Source organism: Anolis sagrei, chromosome 2, assembly GCF_037176765.1.
Source record: "Anolis sagrei isolate rAnoSag1 chromosome 2, rAnoSag1.mat, whole genome shotgun sequence".
Lineage (NCBI taxonomy): Eukaryota > Metazoa > Chordata > Lepidosauria > Squamata > Dactyloidae > Anolis > Anolis sagrei.
In genome coordinates, this window is record NC_090022.1 from 237,558,758 (window position 1) to 237,579,237 (window position 20,480).

A 20,480-nucleotide genomic window follows, 5' to 3' on the forward strand; every position below is an offset into this window, starting at 1 on the left:
TGCTCCTAATGACTCATGAAAGTAGACAGAAGAGAACCAACCAAGTGAATGAGAGGAGTAGTGAATGCCTGGCTATAGCAAGACTGGAGTGTAAAAGAAACTATTACTTGTTGTGGAGAGATCTTCCCATCCCTAGATACCACATATCTACATGGATACTATAAAGCAGGGCAGGCAAGACCTGGCCTCATGGCATCCACACATTAGCCAAAGTTGGGGAATGTTTATAGACCCACCTATCTGAATTAGAACTAGCCCCACTGTTTACATGCCATGCTGCTTGCCCCAGGCTCCACACCAAAGGAACAGAGGGATGGCACCTACCTCAGTAGTAATAAATACTTTATTTATAGACCTCCCCCTCTCCCCGAGAGGACTCAGAGCAGTTTACACACAAAAAAGGCAAACATTCAATGCCCAAACAAATACAAATGCATTAAAAGTAATATAGCATAATACAAAATAACAACAATGAGCTTATCGCATGAAGGAATTAACATCAAAATGAAAATCAGGATACCAATAATCAAATAAAACAAATTACACGAATAATATAGTGAGTGTTAAATAATCTATCATGATAAACACTATTAAAATAGATGCAAAATTGGCTGTTATAGTTGTTCTTTAAAATGTGCCATAGTAGTCCTGTTGCCATTGTTGTGGTGGCCATAGAGCCCCAAAGAGCTCTTTGCCATTCTTTGGCACCATTGCTAATGTTGCAAGGGGGTCCAGGTGACTTGGAGAGAGAGATCACCCCACCTTTCTTCTGTCCCTCTTTGAGTCTTGCAAGTACACTTGCAAATCATAAAAAAAAAATTGTCAGGAAGATGCCAACCCCAACACAACCCTGTGCTTAAGCACACCTATGCACAATGGTAAATCCAGGAGAAAGGGAAAATGTGGAAGGAGAAAATAAAATGTGAGACATATTAAAAGGGCCAGAAAAAAATGGGACAGTAAGGGATTAATGAGGACTGACCCTAGCAAATTAAAACTATGAAGGGGTACTTTATTGTACCACTAGTATCTTTAATCCCAGGAAAGTGCTTAAAGTTAATGTTAAAAGCCAAACATGTCTCTCACCTGCAGTGTGAGGTGAGAGACAGGTGAGAGACATGTTTGGTTTTTAACATTAACTTTAAGCACTTTCCTGCAGTGTGGAGCCCTCGGTGGCGCAGTGGGTTAAACCCTGTGCCGGCAGGACTGAAAACCGACAGGTTGCAGGTTCGAATCCGGGGAGAGGCGGATGATATCAGCTCTAGCTCCTCATGCAGGGACATGAGAGAAGCCTCTCACAAGGATGATAAAAACATCAAATCATCCGTGCATCCCCTGGGCAACGTCCTTGCAGACAGCCAATTCTCTCACACCAGAAGTGACTTGCAACTTCTCAAGTCGGTCCTGACACAACAAAAAAAAACTGCAGTGTGGACATGGAAGGAAACCAAGTGTAACCTCAGGAAGTAAAAAAATAATGTTAGCTCCTACTCTTAAATTAAGAAAAACTATATGCACCTGTCGTTTCATATGTGATATAAATTATAGGTATGATTAAATTATTTTGACCTAATAAAAAAGCCAGATATCCTAGTTCTGCTTCATAAAACAGAATATTGCTGGAAGGATAAAAATAGGCTTGGAGTTTAAAACCATGTATTTCCCTCCCTTCTGTCTCAAATCATCTTAAAAGCATTATAATATTGTCTTTACGAGATTATCATTTTTTAAAAGGTATATAAACAGTGATGGCTTTAATGAAGGTGACATCTGCACCCAGCAGAAAAATTAAATTGATAATTAAAACCCACTAAATTAATAAATGATCCCCTGTAGCCTGAGAGCATTCTTTAATGGTAGATCATGCAGTGCTCCCAGACAACATTTACAAAGTACTTTTTGAATAGCAGACAAAGCTTTATACTGCCCCATCTCCAACCACCATGTCTGGCTTGACTCAAAAACAAGAGGGATTTTTTTATATATAAAAAAGTGAAATAAAGCCCCTTCTCTTCAAAGTTACTTCCTACAGAATAGAAGCTGGCTGTCTAGCTCAGTCCTGCACTTGTGAAGCCTTTATTCACGTAACCCATTCAGCTGTGTTGTCACAGTGATCACTTTTCCTAGGAGGCTCTGTCGATTCAATGAAAAGAATGTCTGATGCTGATAAGTTAGACGGCTCTGTTTCTGGGGCAGACTTAGCAATACGTCAACTGTCTCCTGGATTTGTTAAACAGAGGAAAGAATAACCAAAAATCTATGCTCAGACCTGTAAAACATGTTAAACAATGTGAGTTTTTTGGGCTGTATAGCCATGTTCCGAAAGCATTCTCTCCTGACATTTCACCCACATCTATGGCAGGCATCCTCAGAGGTTGAGGGGTTAACAACTTTTTAAGGAACTTTTTTTACTATTTCTCTAGTTAGAATCAAAGTACACCGGTTGAGTATCCCTTATCTAGAATTCTTAGATCCCAAATACTACAAAATCTAAATCCACATGGGGGCCTGAGATAGTGATATCTTTGTTTTCTGGCGGCTCAATGTTCACAAATTTTGTTTCATGCACAAAATAATTTAAAATATTGTGTGGAAAATTACCTTAAGTAATTGGATACAGTGTATATGAAACATGAATGTCATGTTTAGACATTTGGTCCCATTTATAAGATATCTCATTAAACTCTTGTGTCGGCAGGACTGCTGACTGAAAGGTCAGTGGTTTGAATCCAGGGAGCGGGGTGAGCTCCCATCTGTTAGCTCCAGCTCATCATACAGGGACATGAGAGAAGCCTCCCACAGGATGGTAAAACATTTGGCATGGTGAAACATCCGGCATGGTAAAACATCCAGGTGTCCTTGCAGACAGCCAATTCTCTCACACCAGAAGCAACTCGCAGTTTCTCAAGTCGCTCCTAACACGCTATATATATATATATATATATATATATACACACACACACACACACACACAAATATTCCAGAATCTGAAAATCCAGACTACAGAACACTTCTGGTTCTAAGTATTTCAGATAAGACATACCCAATATGTATCAATTTCAGGCAAAGACAAAAGGATCAATTACAGTCTCCTGTATGAACAGTCCCAGCTGTAAGAGGTGACTAATGCATCCTATCCTCTACTCCCACACACAGAATATTTCATTCCAGACCGCAACATTTATCGACACCAAGTGGCCACTACTAAGCACATTCCCACTATTTTTGTCTAAGGGTTTGCCCCATAAGTTTTTTGAATGGTTTGTATAACCGTATACATGGTGGTAAGCCTAAGCCAGTTGACCACTTCTTCTTAATTAGTGTGTCCATCTGTGTTGGTATTAAATTCCAGATAAAAATAAATCAAGGCCAGCTAACACCTCCAAACAAAAGATCCCCTAGGAAAGAAGCAGCCAAGCTTTGAAGCTGCGATGCCATTAAATACTAATTAAGGTGACCAATTGCAACATTCACATTTGTCTCAAACAGACAAGAATTCATTCTCCTACCCTGGACATTCCAAAGATAGAAAAACCTCACTTGCCTAATTTCCAACAGACTGCTCAACCTCTGAGGATGCCTGCCATAGATGTGGGTGAAACGTCAGGAGAAAATGCTCCTGGAAGGTGTTTGTTTCAATTGTTTTTCTTTTATGTCCTTAGAATATTTATAACACTCTAAAAATAAATATGCTGCTCATAAAGCCCTAGGCATCCAAGCTATTGCAGTCAAGCAACCACAAAGAATGGGCTCTGACATCAAAAAGACAAAATATGTCACCAGCTTGAATACATTTCATGACATCTGATTATGGTAGCTATACAGAGTCAGGCCTGGTTAGTACTGAGATGAGAGGCCACAAGGGATTATCAAGGACCTTCACAGAAAGCTAGGAGATCATCCTGCTCAAAACCCTGCAGATTTATTGTTGCTTGTCAGACATGAAAATAGTGGGCTAATGGAACATTATTTCGTGCTCTGTGTTCTTGTCAGGGAAATGCTAATGTCATAGAAGCTCAGCCACCCGCATTCAGCTATACATGAGCAGTACAATAAGTTGCTAAAGTTTTTTACATTCTGCAAACTGATGACATTTAGTGACCCAATAAAGACAGTGTCATATTAAAGAGCCTAAAGTGGGTGTCATAAGATTAACATTAAATTACTGGCTAATTTATGATGATCTGCACCTGTTATCTCACAATGGACAATAACAATTAAAACTGAGATGGATGTGTGCTTATCTGTACATGATATAATATTGTTATGAGCTGGGCTGTCTATAGAAAGCTGAGCACTAAGGAAGAAACATTAATACTTTGTAATGACTGTGAATGGTCCACAGGATAAATCACATGCACAGAAAGATCTTAAAATGGTGTACTTATCAAATGTGTATTAGAAACTTCCATTACAATTTATTTATTATTTATTTATTTATGACATTTATAGCCCACCTTTCTCAACCAAACGGCAACTCAACGTGGGTTACAGATTGGCACGATTCAATGCCATGCATTCAATACTTGAAACTTAATGAAAGGTAGAGATGAGAGAGGAAAAGACAGAAAGGGCGGGGGGAGAGAGCTTATAGCCATATATGTTAGAATTAGAGGTGTAGTCTTGGGGGTGACCACATAAGTTGTTCCTGGCAGATCGGTTGCTAGTAGGAATTTACTTAATTCAAAAAGGCTTTGTAAATAAAGCAAATATTACAAAGATATGTTATGTCTCTGCTGTTCTCCTATCCACCAAGAAATGAAAGCTAGCAGTTCTCCCAGAAGAATCTATAACTGCCTGAAAGAGGGGAGTTTATTCTCTTATGCTGATTTGGCCAAATTTTGCCTGAAAATGGAATTGAGGAGACTGCAACTCCAGCTAGCCGTGCATAATAACTTCTTTGTCCAGCTGTCACATGAAGAGTGTTGCATTACCATTATTGTTACTTGGGGCTTAAAATGGCAAGCATGCTTTCATACACACTACCTACTTTTGTGCTTCATTATTAATGCAGTTTTACTTCCCTTTTTTAGTTAATCGGTTTAGCTGATTAATGCAGTTCTGGAGAATTAGGATTAAAAATGCTGTGGTAATTCAGAAAGCTTCTAAAATTATTCTACTGTATGTTTATTTATATTTTAACTTGGTTTTCTAGTGCCCAGAAGACTCATGTCAATCAATATCACATTATTATTATTATTATTATTATTATTATTATTATTATTATTATTATTATTGCAGGAACACTTCAGCAAGTAGGAGTCCAAAAGTGGCAGGCTAAAACCTGGAGCCTCAATCCATGGCTGATACCGGATGAGAGACTTCCCCCTGAGACACTGAAGACTGGACAACTTGGAAGGCTCTGAACAGACTGCACTCTGGCACCACAAGGTGCAGTCAATTTTCAGAAAAAGGGCCACAAAGTGGAGTCCACGACATGTGAGTATGGAGAAGGGCAAACCACAGACCACATACTACAATGCAACCTGAGCCCTGCCACATACACAATGGAGGACCTCCTTACAACAACATCAGAGGCACTCCAAGTGGCCAGCTACTGGTCAAAGGACATTTAGTATAATGCCAAGTTTTTAATTTTGTATTTTTAAACCTATCATAACTGTACCCTCACTTCGCTTCTGACATGATAAATACATTAAAAATATCATAAAATAGAAGAATGCATAAAAATAGGATAAAAGCAGAGAGTATGAAACAAGATATTTATATTGAACAGCTCCAGTGTCAAAATGCCAAGCATTGAGTTAGCAATAATGCTGAAACTTGATGTAATGAAATGGTAGAGTGGAAGAAAAATCAAAACTACAACTGACCACTCCCTGAACTTATTCATCCTATGATTGTATAGTACAGTTTTTGCAGACTGAACGCATTTCATTTTCTAGTATCTCCTAAAATACACATTGGGATATTTAAGACCTGATTGACAAGCATCTGTCTGCAAGTGTTGGATCATAAACAATACCAAGAAGTAGCTATCACTGGTAACACTTTCTCTGATTTATAAGAAAAAGAAAGTCAAAACAATGATTAACAGATGTCAACATGGAAATGACGAGGGTACTTGTCATGTGTGCACAGATGACAGCATTTCAGATGCCACTGATTCCTTCAAGTTGCATCACTAAAACAAAGATTTCACTATAAAGAATTAGTATTGCTTATATGGAAACCTGAAATGCTCCAGTGCCAATTATTGTCTATATTGATTGCTGATATGTGGCACTAACATCTTTTCTTTTGATGGTTCAGTGAGTACACATTTGTTTCATGAACAAAATTATGTAAAATATTGTGTATTACATTTAGTCTTTATGTACAAGATATATATGAAACAAAAATATTAACTTTATGTTCAAACTTGGGTACTGTCTCCAAAATATCTCTCTCTCTCTCTCTAATATGTGCAGATATTCCAAAATCCACAACTTCTGGTTCATATAAGGGATATTCTGTATATCCAAAATCTAAAATAAGATTTATAAAAATGATATAAGCCACATAGTCAGTTCTTTGGTTAGAAATGAAGCAGCTTCTTATGTTCTTTTGATAAGCCTTTATGACAAGTATTATTTTTGATCAAACAAGCACAAAATTTCATTTTGCAGCTTAAAGTAAGTTTAAGCTCATTCTCTTTTACTATTATAAGATATATTAGTTATAATTGTGATCCAATTTTCATACAATGAGCTTAGTCCCCAATTTATGCTCACAATTTGGGATGTCACTTTCCCAACGACAAGCACAACATCTGCATCAGAGCAGGCGTTAATATAGTTTGCTTATGTAGAATAATTTTGCAGAACTGTGATTTGGAATATCAACATATGACCTCAGCTTCTTCACACATTAAGGAGATGCATTACATAGTGAAATTGATACATAAGAAGCACAATGAGGCAAGAAAGACTGCCTGGATTTGCACTCTTGAGTGTCCACTGAAGTTTATCAATAGAGCCTGATTTCTGTCAAAGTGTATTGACACAGTTTTCCAGTGTTTCCAACATATGTTGTAGTATTTTTTTGTAACTATAAACTGCCAATTAACAGTTATTTTCAGTTATTTTAAGACTTGAAACTTTGTAACTAAAATGGAAAATTGATTTAATTAAATCTATATAAAAATATTGAATGAAACATACTATTTAAATTATTTTGTGTTATGGAACTACTTTTCATGATTTGCCTAATTAAAGTTTCAACTCCCCCCCCCCCCCCTTTCACGATTTTTTTTCAGGCTATGGCCCTGATGCCAGGTACCAAAATGATTTAATGACTTGTAATGATACATATTATGGGATCAGGTATGACAACAGCAATGCCAGCAAGTTATGTAGTAGAGGTTGTTTCCAGCTATCTTCATGTGCCATACCCTGTATCTCAGTCATAGAATCACAGACTCATAGAGTTGGAAGAGACCTCATGGGCCATCCAATCCAACCTCCTGCCAAGAAGAAGGAAAACTGCATTCAAAGCAACCCTGACAGATGGCCATCCACCCTCTGTTTAAAAACCTCCAAAGAAGGAACCTCCACCACACTCCAGGGCAAAGTGTTCCACTGCTGAACAGCTCTCAGACCTAGGGAGTTCTTCCCAATATTCAGGTGGAATCTCCTTTCCTGTAGTTTGAAGCCATTGTTCCACGTCCTAGTCTCCAGGGCAGCAGAAAACAAGCTTGCTCCCTCCTCCCTATGACTTCCTCTCACATATTTATACATGGCTATAATGTCTCCTCTCAGCCTTCTCTTCTGCAGGCTAAACATGCCCAGATCTTTGAGCTGCTCCTCATAGGGCTTATTCTCTAGACCCTTGATCATTTTAGTTGCCCTCCTCTGGACACATTCCAGCTTATCAACATCTTTTATTGAGGTTTTACCCCAGCTCGATCAAATTCATGGACAAAATTTAGTGGCCTCATCTACTGACAGAAATTCTCAGTCAACAGAACCAAGAAGGGAGTGATTCCCCTTCTTCTCCCTCGTGTACCCATGTATACTCCAAACCAGCTCTGGAGAACTGAGAAATTTTTGAGAGCCACTCTTCAGGTGGAAAGCAGTGTGGCAGGAAAATGAAAAAAAATCCAGTATTCTAGTAGATATGTGCTGGAACAGGGGTGGATCACAACCCATGTCTAACTCTCCAAATAGCGACACGAAATGGTTCCCATGCAGTGGAGAAGTGAATCTCCTCTGAATTTTAAAGGAACTATCCAAAGTGCTGAAGCTATTTTGAGGTTAGAGTATCGCACCTTAGATCATTCTTTTAACTCTCAGACTAAAACCCAAAGCAGATTTACTCATTTAATGCTGTTCAAAGCTAACTTCAAACTGTGGTGGCCAGATAGCAAACACTTACCAAAGCACTTGAAAGAAAACCCCTATTTGCATCAGTGTTCTGTGGTTTGTGTAATAACCATTCAGGTCTAAAACTGGTTCCAGAATTACCTATCTTCAGAGCAAAACCACTTTCTTCAATACTGGTTTGAAATGCAGAGTGTGTTCCTTGATATACCTGAAAATGGTGTAATGTGAAGGTTTTTGAAGGCACACTTCTGATTTTGTAAGTTTGTGTGTGTGTGTGTGTGATCAGAAAAGCAACATAAAATGTCTCTATGCTCACATGAGTGCTGTGGACTCCAGAATTCCCAAGATTGTATTAACGTGATAATGACGATCAGCCCATATTTAAAGACAAACACAAAGGGCACATAACTGAAACACCGACAAACTTTTTGCCTTAGGAAAACTATCTCTAATATTTATTTTATGTAGGAAAGCCAGCCAAAATATTTGTGATATCAACACTGCCCTGCATGGCTTGGCTCGATAATTCACACACCTATAAAATAATCTTAAAATAATAAACTACTTTCCCCATGTGCAGCTATGTAAATATTGCTCAAGAATCAGTCTCCCGATTTTATCGTAGATGCTTGAAGAAATGACCTATGATATTTTTTGCTCAGTATTCTACTTCTGTTTCTACTACACACAGAAAAAGCCCCCATGTTTTCACTCTTACTGGCCTTGTTGAAACAAATCAACACCAAAATTTGTTCTTCTCATGTCATGTAGCAATCCACTTGGTGAGAAAAATCTTGAGACAAATTAGTCATATCACACTGAACAGTGAATAACAGCTGCTGATTTAGGACAAATGCTGACATAATCCAGTGTATGGTGATGAAATTCATTACTAGTCTAACTTTTCAGAACCATCCACTAAGGAAAAGTCACTAGCCAAATTGCCTTTTTAGTCTATAATTTCATTACAAAGGAATAAATACTATTTAGCATAGTACATGAAAAAGTATTTTTCATGATTAAATTGAAATGCAGAATGCATAGTATGCATACTTGCAGAACCAAGCTCAAGAAAAATATGGTTCCTAATGTATTCTTTACTTAGTTATTAAATGTTTCATTGCACAACCAACCCACATTCCCAAACTGTGCCTGAAAAATGTAAACAAGCTATTCAAGAGCAGAGTCACGCTAGCTATTCAATTTGCTGTTTTGCTAACTCCAGCCACTTGCATCCCATATTGCATGCATATCATGAAGAACACACATAGCTAATTATGCATGCTCTCTTCCTGAATTGTGTTACTGGGCATTCAGGAGTGTTTTTACAAGGAAAAAATGAAGTCTGAAGCTTTTAGTTTCAGTCTTCCATTAAATATAGAACTCAGTCAATGGATGCATTTCATTTTAGCATAAGATTGTGAGTTATCAAGCGAGAAAACATTACGACTCTTATTTCTCCAGAATCTCCTATAAATCTTCCTGGAGATTAACTATTATTGTTTAGCAACCTGCCCTTGTTGTTAATCTCACTGATTTAGGTGAATTAATTTTGACACAAATAAACTTAACTTCCATGTTATGTAAACAAACAAGCAAAAAAAAAATTGGGAGCTAAATCTGCATATCCTATTCACTAATAGATGCCATATGAGAGCGAATTGGACATACGTGAGCACATCAAATGGAAGAGGTTTTTGCACCCCAATAGAGTTCTATCTATTTATTTTTATTTATGAAAAACACTAGGTAGCATTGATATCACTGGATACATCTATACTGCAAGACACCTTAACTGTCCTGGCTCTATACTAATCCTGGAAGATGTAGTTTTACAAGGTCTTTCACTGTTCAAGAGTGCTGGGGCCTCACCAAACAAGCCCCAGCATTGAGCTAGGGCAATGAAAGTGCCGTAAAACTGCAATAACTCTACAATATAGAGTTCCCAATATTCCTTCCCTATATTCCTTATCACTAACCAGCTCATGTTGCAGGGAGCTGGAATTCTAAAACATCCGAGGGTCAGAAAATTATATATCTGTGAAATAAAATAAAAGCCACAACATATCTGTCATTGTGTCATTCCATGCTTGGACACTGCCCAGCATGGAAAAATATAAGAATTTTCCCCAGTCCACAAACATTCAGTGACCTTATTTGGCCCATTCAGAATTCTGACAAAACACTTCACCAGTTTTGACTAAAAAAGATCTTTCCGGGATTGACACCTAGCTTGAACCAAAAATAAAATTCAGTCAGACTTTGACATGAAATCCATACCATATTATAAAGAGAAAACTCATGCATTATTCATGTATCCACATAGCATTTTAACTACTGCAATGTGATACATGTGACACTACCTTTTAAGGACTGGTCCAAAATGCAGTGCCATATGGTACAAAATGGTGATGTTGGTCAAAATTAGGATTATAAAATTATCAACTAAAACTGGGGGCCCTTCCACACAGCCCTATATCCTAGAATATCAAGGAAGAAAATCTCATATTATCTGAGTGTGTACTCAGATAACCCAGTTCAAAGCAGATATTGTGGGATTTTCTGCCTTGATATTCTGGGATATAGGGCTGTGTGGAAGGGCCTTAGAGCACCATCGACACCAACCATTTAATGCCAGACAACAAATTCACACAAAAGTACAGTAAAGAAAGCCCTTAATTGCAGCACTACTCTGTGGTTTCTGTCATCACCATCTGGACCTCAAACTGGTTCCAGGATTTCCTATGTAATCATCTCCACAGGAAAAACTATTCCTTCAATACTGGTTTGAAACTGTAATAATTGGTCAGTACAGTTGGGGTCTAGGGCAACTGACCAAATTATGTTGTTCCATCTTCCAAAACGAGAATGCCTCTCAGAATTAGTGCTACTAAAATGAAACACTTCCCAGCCAGAAAAAAACACTAGTCTGCACGGTTTCTATAAACTCAGGCAACACTTAAGTACATTACACAAAGATCAATACAAACAATGATTTGCTTCTGAGCCTCAGAGTTTTTAAGATTCTGTGTGGCACACTTGCACAGCAAATCCCTTACCAGCTTTGAAGTCCTGCAGAATATTTCTCTCCCATACGCTAGAAATGGCCAATTAATTACCAATGAAAAACAGCCATTTGCAGTGTAGGTGGGCTCTGGCAGAGCTCCACAACTCTGGAACTCCCTTCCTCTGGAAACCTGCCAAAGCTCCAACTAATTTCAGAAAGAGGAAAACTGAAATAGAGTTCGACATTTCTTGTTGATCCTTTGCCCTGACCCAGATCAGCCACCGAACAAAAGGAGCACTGATTCAGTCTTTTGGAGTATAGTGTGCAGTCAGCCATCAGGATAACCCTGCTCCATCTATCCAAAAGCTAAAAGAGTAGGTGGGGGAGAAGCCTTGCTTTACTGTTGCAGCCTTGTGATGGAAAAAAAAGCTTTCTCTTTATAGCTGGCCCCTATATTTATTTTGTGTCTCAAGCAAGTGACTAAGAAACAAGAAAGTGTTTATTTCCTATTGCAGTCCTCCAAGTGAGTAGAGAGCCTGGGAGTATGCATCTCGCCTTTCTTGTACCTTGCAAACTGCACGAGACAACATTTCTGTTCTCCTGCTAAAAAGCAGGCTAGAAAAAGGAACATTAAGTCATTTTCTTGACAGATAATCAAATATTTGGCTGTAGCAGCCCCATGGGGCAGCAGGCAAAGTGGCTGCCCATTTTAGTGCAAAGCTATTGCAGTTGTCTGCAAAAACAGGTTGCAACTGTGTCCTGCACACAAATCACAAATGGTCATAAAAACACTGGGAATTTATTATTAACTCTTAACTTTGTATATGATTTCCCAGAACATGTAAGATCCGTGCTGTAAACACAATGGTTACTACAGTCAGCAGAATGACACTAGTGGTAATTGAAACAAGCTGATTTGGTTACACAGCTGTTACAGTTGTAATGCAGTTGTAATAACTGGTAACGGCCACAAAATATTTATGTGTTATGTGCTCAGTCTTGGGAACCAACCAGTTAACCACATCCATTTCCAGCCCCATCCTTTTTTGTTCCGCATCCTTAACAAACATCAACAGTCTGTGCCTGCTGACCAATTTTAATAAGTAGTTTTTTGAGGTTTTTCTTTTTTAAGTTAGCTGGTATTCCTCCGCTTCTTTTCATCATTCTTTACTGGGCAAGTGTAAAACAGCTTTAGAAAAACTACTCACAACCACAACCTGCAAAAATGATATTTGGACTGCAAGTTTGATAATCCCCTGTGGATTCTGGCATTTGAAGTTCCAGAAGTAATTTATCCAAGCACTGACTTCAATCATTGTTGTGGGCCTTAATTATGAATATGCTTTCCATAGACTAAACAAACAACATCTTCATGTTAGCTATTGTTGTTACTAATCATCAAAGTTGGGGTGGGCAACCATACAGAGGTTGTGTGAAAAAAAATCTCCTTCTGTCCAACTGATGGGCCACACCAATGTGTTTTAGGATGCCTGAAATAACATAACATCATTTCCAGATGGCATTTTGGCTCATTTTCAGTCAGTTTGCAAAATATTTTGGGGTACTTTTAGGTGATTAAGCAAGCAAACTACTGCCTTTTCACTTGGCTTTGGGAAATTTTGGCCAGTTTGGGGGCAAAAACAGGTCTGAATATTGGCATGATTTTTAAAAATTGCAATGATCAGAAAATAGGAAATGATGCACAAATTAGTAGCTTTTCTTCAGTAGTAGGGGAGGGGAAGAGTAGAGAAATGTTTTAAACTGCCAAGGTTAGTGTGGAATATATCTTTCTAATCAATTTCTAATTACTTACTTTATTGATTTTGGACCAGTTTGTCAAGGCTAGCGAGCACGAAAGGTCCTGAACTGATGCAGAGAATCAGACTACAAAATAAAGACAGAGCTTTATTTCTAATCAGGGAGAGCCTGGGGCAGTTTTAACTGACAGACTGATCATTACTTGGAGAAAGGGGACACATTCTGCATAAGTTTAAAGCCCTCCTCTTTGCGAGTGTTTCACCTGCTCCATGCTCTGACCCTGATGTTGGTACATAAACCAATGTTTCCAAACTAGATCTTATTTCAGGGTACTTTTAACTAGGAAATGTGTCAATTCCAAGGTGGGAAAGTTATTTTTCACTACAGCCAAACAGTCTCTCGGAGGGCTCTTCCACACAGCTGAATAAAATCCCACAAAGAAGCCAATGAAACCCACAAGCATGTGGACAATTTCAACAAAAAGAAAGAAACCATGAAAATGAACAAAATCTGGCCACCGGTATTTAAAAAAACACTAAAATCATAACATTAAATAAAGAACAACACTCAAAAACAGGGGAATTCCAGAGAAGAAACAATCAGGGCCAGCTAATCACCTCCCAGCAAAGGATTCCCCCAGGCAGTAAGAAGCTAGACCTCAAAACTGCAAGGTCATTAAATGCTAATCAAGGTGGCCAATTGGAACATTCATACCTACCTCCAACAGACAAAGAGTTCTTTCTCCCACCCTGGGCTTTCCACAGATATATAAACCCTATTTTCCTAGTTTCCAACAGACCTCACAACCTCTGAGAATGCCTGCTATAGATGCAGGAGAAATGTCAGGAAAGAATGCTTCTGGCCATACAGTCTGGGAAAACTCACAACAGTAATTCCGGCCATGAAAGCCTTCAACAATACAAAATTATCTGCTTTGAACTGGAATATATGGCGGTGTGGATTCAGATAACCCAGTTCAAAGCAGATATTGTGGGATTTCCTGCCTTGATATTCTGGGTTGTATGACTGTATGGAAGTACCTGTACTCTAAAAGACCTGTACTGTACATTTACATTAAGCTAGTCAAGTATTCAAAAAGCAATGCTCATCTATTAACAAAAGCAGCCCAGTCTGGCAATCCGCTCCTGTGAAAACACAGAAAGCAAGCTGAGTGGAAAACATTCTTGCATGAACATGGGAAGGGGGGAAGTGAAGAAATGGGAACAAGCAGCTTTCTTTCCTCAAAACAAGGCTTTGTTGGAAAGAGCTCCTGCTAAATAAAGGGGTCTGGATGGGTAGAAGAGAGATTAGAAAACAAGGAGAGCATTGCCAAAGTGTAACCATGATCACCTAGAGAATGAGAGAGAAAACTATGTCACCTTGGCAGTGGCTGGTTCCTTACAGAGTGCATGACCTTTCATGGAGGGAAAGCTTTGGTATGTTCTTCATGTTGCATGCTACAAAACAACCAGTTACCCAAGATGCTTTCCCAATGTCACATCCAGCCAGGACCAGTGAACCAATTCCCTGTTACTCCTAAAGATCATAGGCCCATTAAATGTAGACATTCCACTATGGCAAATATATATATGTATATAAATTATGCAAACTCCAGGAACACTCCTGTTCATGTTTAATGGATGACTAATGAATTACGCAATAGATTTAAATATGCACAGAAATATTGGCAGATGTATTGAACATGGGTTGAGCATCCCTTATTGGAAATGCTTGTGACCAGAAGTGTTTTGGATCTGGAAATTCTTTTCAGATTTTAGAATACCTGCATATGCATAAAAGGTGCAAGTTTCCCCTTGACATTAAGTCTAGGTGGTGCTCATCTCCATTTATAAGCTGAAGAGCTGGCATTATCCATAGACACCTTCTAGGTCATGTGGCCGGCATGACTATATGGAGTGCCATTACCTTCCCATCAAATTGGTGCCTATTGATCTACTCACATTTGCATGTTTTCGAACTGCTAGGTTGAGAGAAGCTGGGGCTAGCAATGAGAGCTCATCCTGTTCCACATATATCATGTGATATCATGGAGATGGGACCCAAGTCTAAACACAAAATGCAGTGATGTTTCCTATACACCTTGCAGCCTGAAGGAAGTGTATACAACAATCTTAATAATTCTGTGCATAAAACAAAGTTTGTGCACACTGCATTGTCTGAACAACAAAGTGCCACACATTGGCCATCCATGCAGACAATTTAGGATAAGGGGCAGTAAAGGTAAAGGTTTCCCCTGACATTAAGTCAAGTTGTGTCCGACTCTGGTAGGTGGTGCTCATCTCAATTTCTAAGCCGAAGAGCCAGCGTTGTCTGTAGATGCCTCCTAGGTCATGTGGCTGGCTTGACTGCATGGAAAGCCGTTACCTTCCTGCAGAAGCGGTACCTACTGATCTACTCAAAGTTGAATGTTTCCGAACTGCTAGGTTGGCAGAAGCTGGGGCTAACAGTGGGAGCTCACTCCACTCCCTGGATTCAAGTCACCAACCTTTTGGTCAACAAGTTCAGCAGCTCAGTGATTTAACCTGCTGTACCACTAGAGGGTAAAGGATGTTCAGCTTATATATCAAATACTGTCTTGACACGTCAACAGAAGCACTCAATGACAGTCTGTTTATTCAGATGACCATAATGAAGTGCTTGCTGTCCTAAGGAGCACCTACACTGTCAAATGAATGCAATTTGACACCACTTTAACTGCCATGGCTCAATAGAGGCAGACCTTGAGTTACAAACATCTAACTTACAAATTACAAAGACAACAGGAAATCTACCCCTAGGAAGGGGAATTCACTCCCGGAAGAGTTATCATGGGGAAAAGGTGTCTCAACTGAAAATTTGTTACCAATCCATGTTTCCATAACAAGTCAAATTTTCCAAAATCCCAGTTATCACAGGGACATAAAGTGAGAGGAAGTCTTTTGAACAGGGGCACAGACAGCAAAACAATCACCATGGGGGTGTTAACCCCTGTGCTATCCAAAGCTAAAAAAATACGGCTTAAAAAAAATTAAAAATGTATCCGTTCCGACTTACATACAAATTCAACTGAAGAACAAACCTACACAACCTATCTTGTTTGTAACTTGGAGACTACCTTGACTATAAAACCTAGGATCTGTTGCTTAGTGAGGCACTTTGGCAGGGAAAGCTAAGGATCTTTTAAAATTACAACTCCTATGATTCCATAGCATTGAGCCATGAGTTAAAATAAAAGTGCATCGGGTTGCTGTGAGTTTTCTGGGCTGTATGGCCTTCTCTCCTGATGTTTCACCCACATCTATGGCAGGCATCCTTAGAGGTTGTGATGTCTGTTGGAAGTTATGCAAGTGTGGTTTATATATCTGTGGAGTGTCCAGGGTGGGAGAAAGAACTCTGGACTGCTTGAGGCCAGTGTGAATGTTGCAATTGATCACCTTGATTATCATTGAATAGCCTTGCAGCTTCAAAGACTGGCTGCTTCCTGCCTGGGGGAATCCTTTGTTGAGAGGTGATTAGCTGGCCCTGATTGTTTTTTATCTGGAATTCCCTTGTTTTTTACTGTTATTCTTTATTTACTGTCCTGATTTTAGGGGAACACATCAAAGTGTATCAATTCTACAGTGTAGGATGAACCCCTACACCTTGGTTTTCTTTTCCAGTCACCACATCTCAAGATATCTGGGGTGTTTAAAAGCTCCTCCTCCCATGGACTCAAGAGTTCCCAATAGGCGTCTGAACAGGCTGACACACAAGTGGCACAACTGCACTTGCCTTTTCCTCAGGTACGCAAGAAGCAACATCTCCCTTGAAACAATGCACTTCCTTGCCTTTTAAAACCTCCTAAAGCAGCAATTCTCAACTGGGGGTTGGGATCCCTGAGGGGGTTGTGAAGGGATGTCAGAGGGATCACTAAAGAGTAAGACCATCAGAAAACATAGTATTTTCTGTAGGTCATGGGAGTTCTGTGTGCCAAGTTTGATTCAATTCCATCACTGATGGAGTTCAGAATGTTCTTTGATTGTAGGTGAACTATAAATCACAGCAACTACAAATTTTAAGGTCTATTTTCCCCAAACTCCACCAGTCTTCACATTTGGGCATACTGAGTATTCGTGCCAAGTTTGGTCCAGATCCATCATTGTTTGAGAGCCTACAGTGCTCTCTGGTTGTAGGTGAACCACAACTCCAAAACTCAATGCCCACCAAACCTTTCCAGTATTTTCTGTTTGTCATGGGAGAACTGTGTGCCAAGTTTGGTTCAATTCCATTGTTGGTGGAGTTCAGGATGCTCTTTGATTGTAGGTTAACCATAAATGCCAGCAACTACAACTCCCAGATGGTAAAATCTATCTCCCCTCCCAACCCTGCCAGTTATTCAAATTTGGGTGTATTGGGTATTTGTGCCAAATTTGGTCCTCCTGTGAATGAAAATACCTCCTCCTGCATATCATGTATTTACATTACAATTCATAACAGCAGTAAAATTACAGTTATGAAGTAGCAACAAAAATAATTTTATGGTTGGGGGTCACTACAACATGAGGAACTGTACTAAGGGGTCTTGCCATTAGGAAGATTGAGAAACACTGTCCTTCCCAACTCAAGGTGTTTAGGACAGTGGGTTGTTGTGGGTTTTTTGGAGAGAGAATTCCACTGCTGAAGGGCTCTCACAGTCAGGAAGTTCTTCCTAATGTTCAGGTGGAATCTCCTCTCTTGTAGTTTGAAGCCATTGTTCTGTGTCCTAGTCTCCAGGGAAGCAGAAAACAAGCTTGCTCCCTCCTCCCTATGGCTTCCTCTCACGTATTTATACATGGCCATCATTTCTCCTTTCAGCCTTCTCTTCTTCAGACTAAACATGCCCAACTCTTTAAGCCGCTCCTCATAGGGGTTGTTCTCCAGACCCTTGATCATTTTAGTCGCCCTTCTCTGGACAAAACTACAAACCCCAGCATTCTGTAGGAGGCAGAAACCGTATTTTAATCGGATCCATTCTCTAATGTGATGAGGCCCCCAGAGAGACACACCGCGCCAGTGCTGCTTTCGACGCGCCTTACCTGCGAGGCGAAGAAGCAGCGAGCGTCGCCTCCTCCTGGGAGCTTCCCTCGCCTTTGGATGGGCTCCTTCCTTCGCTTAAAAACTCCCCAAAGGAGGTGTCATGGTGCCTGGAGAAGGACACCCCAAAACACCTCCTTTCCTGGTCGCTCTCGAAGCCCAAATGCTTCAACTTGGCTGGACGGGATGCCTCGGAAGCTGTCCGGCAAAAGAAGGGAAGCGCCTTCTCCTTTCCCTTCCCTCCTTCCTCTTCGGGGTGGGGTGGGTTGGAGGGAGCAAAGGAGCCCCGTCCGACCCCCCAAAGCCCTTCTCCTCCTGACTTCAGCGCCTCTTTCGCGCCCGGACCAAAAGCAAGGGCGGCCAAACTTGAGAGAGAGTTGCCTTCCAGCGAAATAGGAGAAAGAGGGAAAGAGCAATTGTGGCTGTTGGGGCTTCCAGGCTTCCCAGCCGGAGGAGGGAACAGGTGCTGCCCTGCGAAACTGGGAGTCAGAGAGGAGGCGCTCCTTTCCACGCCCCCACAACTCCCCCCACCCACTCCCCCCACCCCCCACCCCATGCACCCTCTTTCTTTCTCTCTTTTCACCATGGAAAGCCCGGGTCCACCTCTACGCTGTGGAATGAATGCCCTTTTGGGATGCCACTTGCGCTGCCCTGGCTCAAGGCTATGGAGTCCTCCTGGAAGGTGTAGTTGAGCAGAGATGGGCAAAGAAGTTGTTGTTTATTCGTTCAGTCGCTTCCCAATCTTCGTGACCTCATAAACCAGTCCACGCTAGAGCTCCCTGTCGGCCATCACCACCCCCAGCTCCTTCAGAGTCAAGCCAGCCACTTCAAGGATCCCATCCATCCATCTTGCCCCTCTTCCCTTTTCCTTCCATTTTCCCCAGCATCATTGTCTTCTCTAAGCTTTCCTGTCTTCTCAGGGTAAAGAAGACCTTGCAAAAAAAAAGTGCCACAGAAACTCAAAAAACTGATGGGACAAAGAACTCCGGTCATACTGGGCCAAGTGGAAACTCTTTTGAGCTCCCTACAAATGAGCATCTCTCTGGGGGTCCGTCCACACAACCCTATATCCCAGGATGAGGATGTCAAGGCAGGAAATCCCACATTATTTATTTATTTATTACAGTATTTATATTCCGCCTTTCTCACCCCACAGGGGACTCAGAGCAGATCGCAATGCACATATACATGGCAAACATTCAATGCCATAGACACAAATCATATATAGACAGACACACAGAGGCTATTGAACTTCCCAGCTTCATGTGGATATGCTTTGAATTACAGCTACTGGGGGAGCTGTTGCTTCATCGCCCACTTGTGACACCAATGGAGTACTTCCTCATGCTTTCGCATGCTGCTGGAGAGTTTTATGGCATCGTAAATTGGTTAAATTAGCCTACCTGCATAAGCGGTACCTAAATTTCCTACTTGACAGATGCAATTGTCTTTTGGGCTGCAAAAGTTGACAGCAAACTAGACAAATGGTGGGAGCGTACTCTGACCCAGGCTGGCTTCCAACTCATGACCTTTCACTCAGTAGTGATTTTAATGTAGCTGACTCTCAACCAGCTGTGTTACAACCTAGTCCATTATCTGAGTAGGGACTCAGATAACCCAGTTCAAAGCAGATATTGTGGAATTTTATGCCTTGATATTCTGGGATATAGGGCTGTGTGGAAGGGCCCCGAGTTGCTGTGAGTTTTCTGGGCTGTATAGCCATGTTCCAGAAGCTTTCTCTCCTGATGTTTTGCTTGCGTCTATGGCAGGCATCCTCAGCATTTGTGAGATATGTTGGAAACTAGGAAAGTGAGGTTTCATAGAATCATAAAGTTAGAAGAGCCCTCGTGGGCCATCCAGTCCAACACCCTGCCAAGATGCAGGAAAATCACATTCAAAGTACCCCCAACAGATGGCCATCCAGCCTCTGTTTAAAAGCCTCCAAAGAAGGAGCCTCCACCACACTCTGAGGCAGAGAGTTCCAGTTCTGAACAGCTCTCACAGCCAGGAAGTTCTTCCTAATGTTCAGGTGGAATCTCCTTTCTTGTAGTTTGAAGCCATTGTTCCATGCCCTAGTCTCCAGGGCAGTAGAAAACAAGCTTTCTCCCTCCTCCCTATGACTTCCCCTCACCTCTTTCAACATGGCCTTCATCATGTCTCCTCTCAGCCTTCTCTTCTGCAGGCTAAACATGCCCAACTCTTTAAGCCGCTCCTCATAGGGCTTGTACTCCAGACCCTTGATCATTTTAGTCACCCTCCTCTGCTGTTGTTCTGCATCCTAGTCTCCAGCGCTGCAGAATGCAAGCTTGCTCCCTCCGTCCTATATCCCAGGATCTGAT

The 20,480-nt window shown here is 40.6% G+C and overlaps 1 protein-coding gene across 3 annotated transcripts in view; it reads right to left on the reverse strand.

Annotated features, from left to right (window-relative positions):
* The window catches only part of MEGF10 (multiple EGF like domains 10), a 129,380-nt gene extending 111,165 nt beyond the window's left edge, over positions 1-18,215 (reverse strand). For 2 of the 3 annotated variants that reach the window (XM_067464468.1, XM_067464467.1), the window contains exon 1: positions 11,384-11,433. In XM_067464468.1, coding sequence (XP_067320569.1) covers positions 11,384-11,418 — 35 coding nt within the window. In that variant the 5' untranslated portion in view covers positions 11,419-11,433. Of the gene's footprint in view, positions 1-11,383; positions 11,434-18,143 lie in introns of those variants that run through there. The other variant, XM_060761994.2, reaches the window with a different exon arrangement.
* Positions 18,216-20,480: the final 2,265 nt, after the last annotated feature.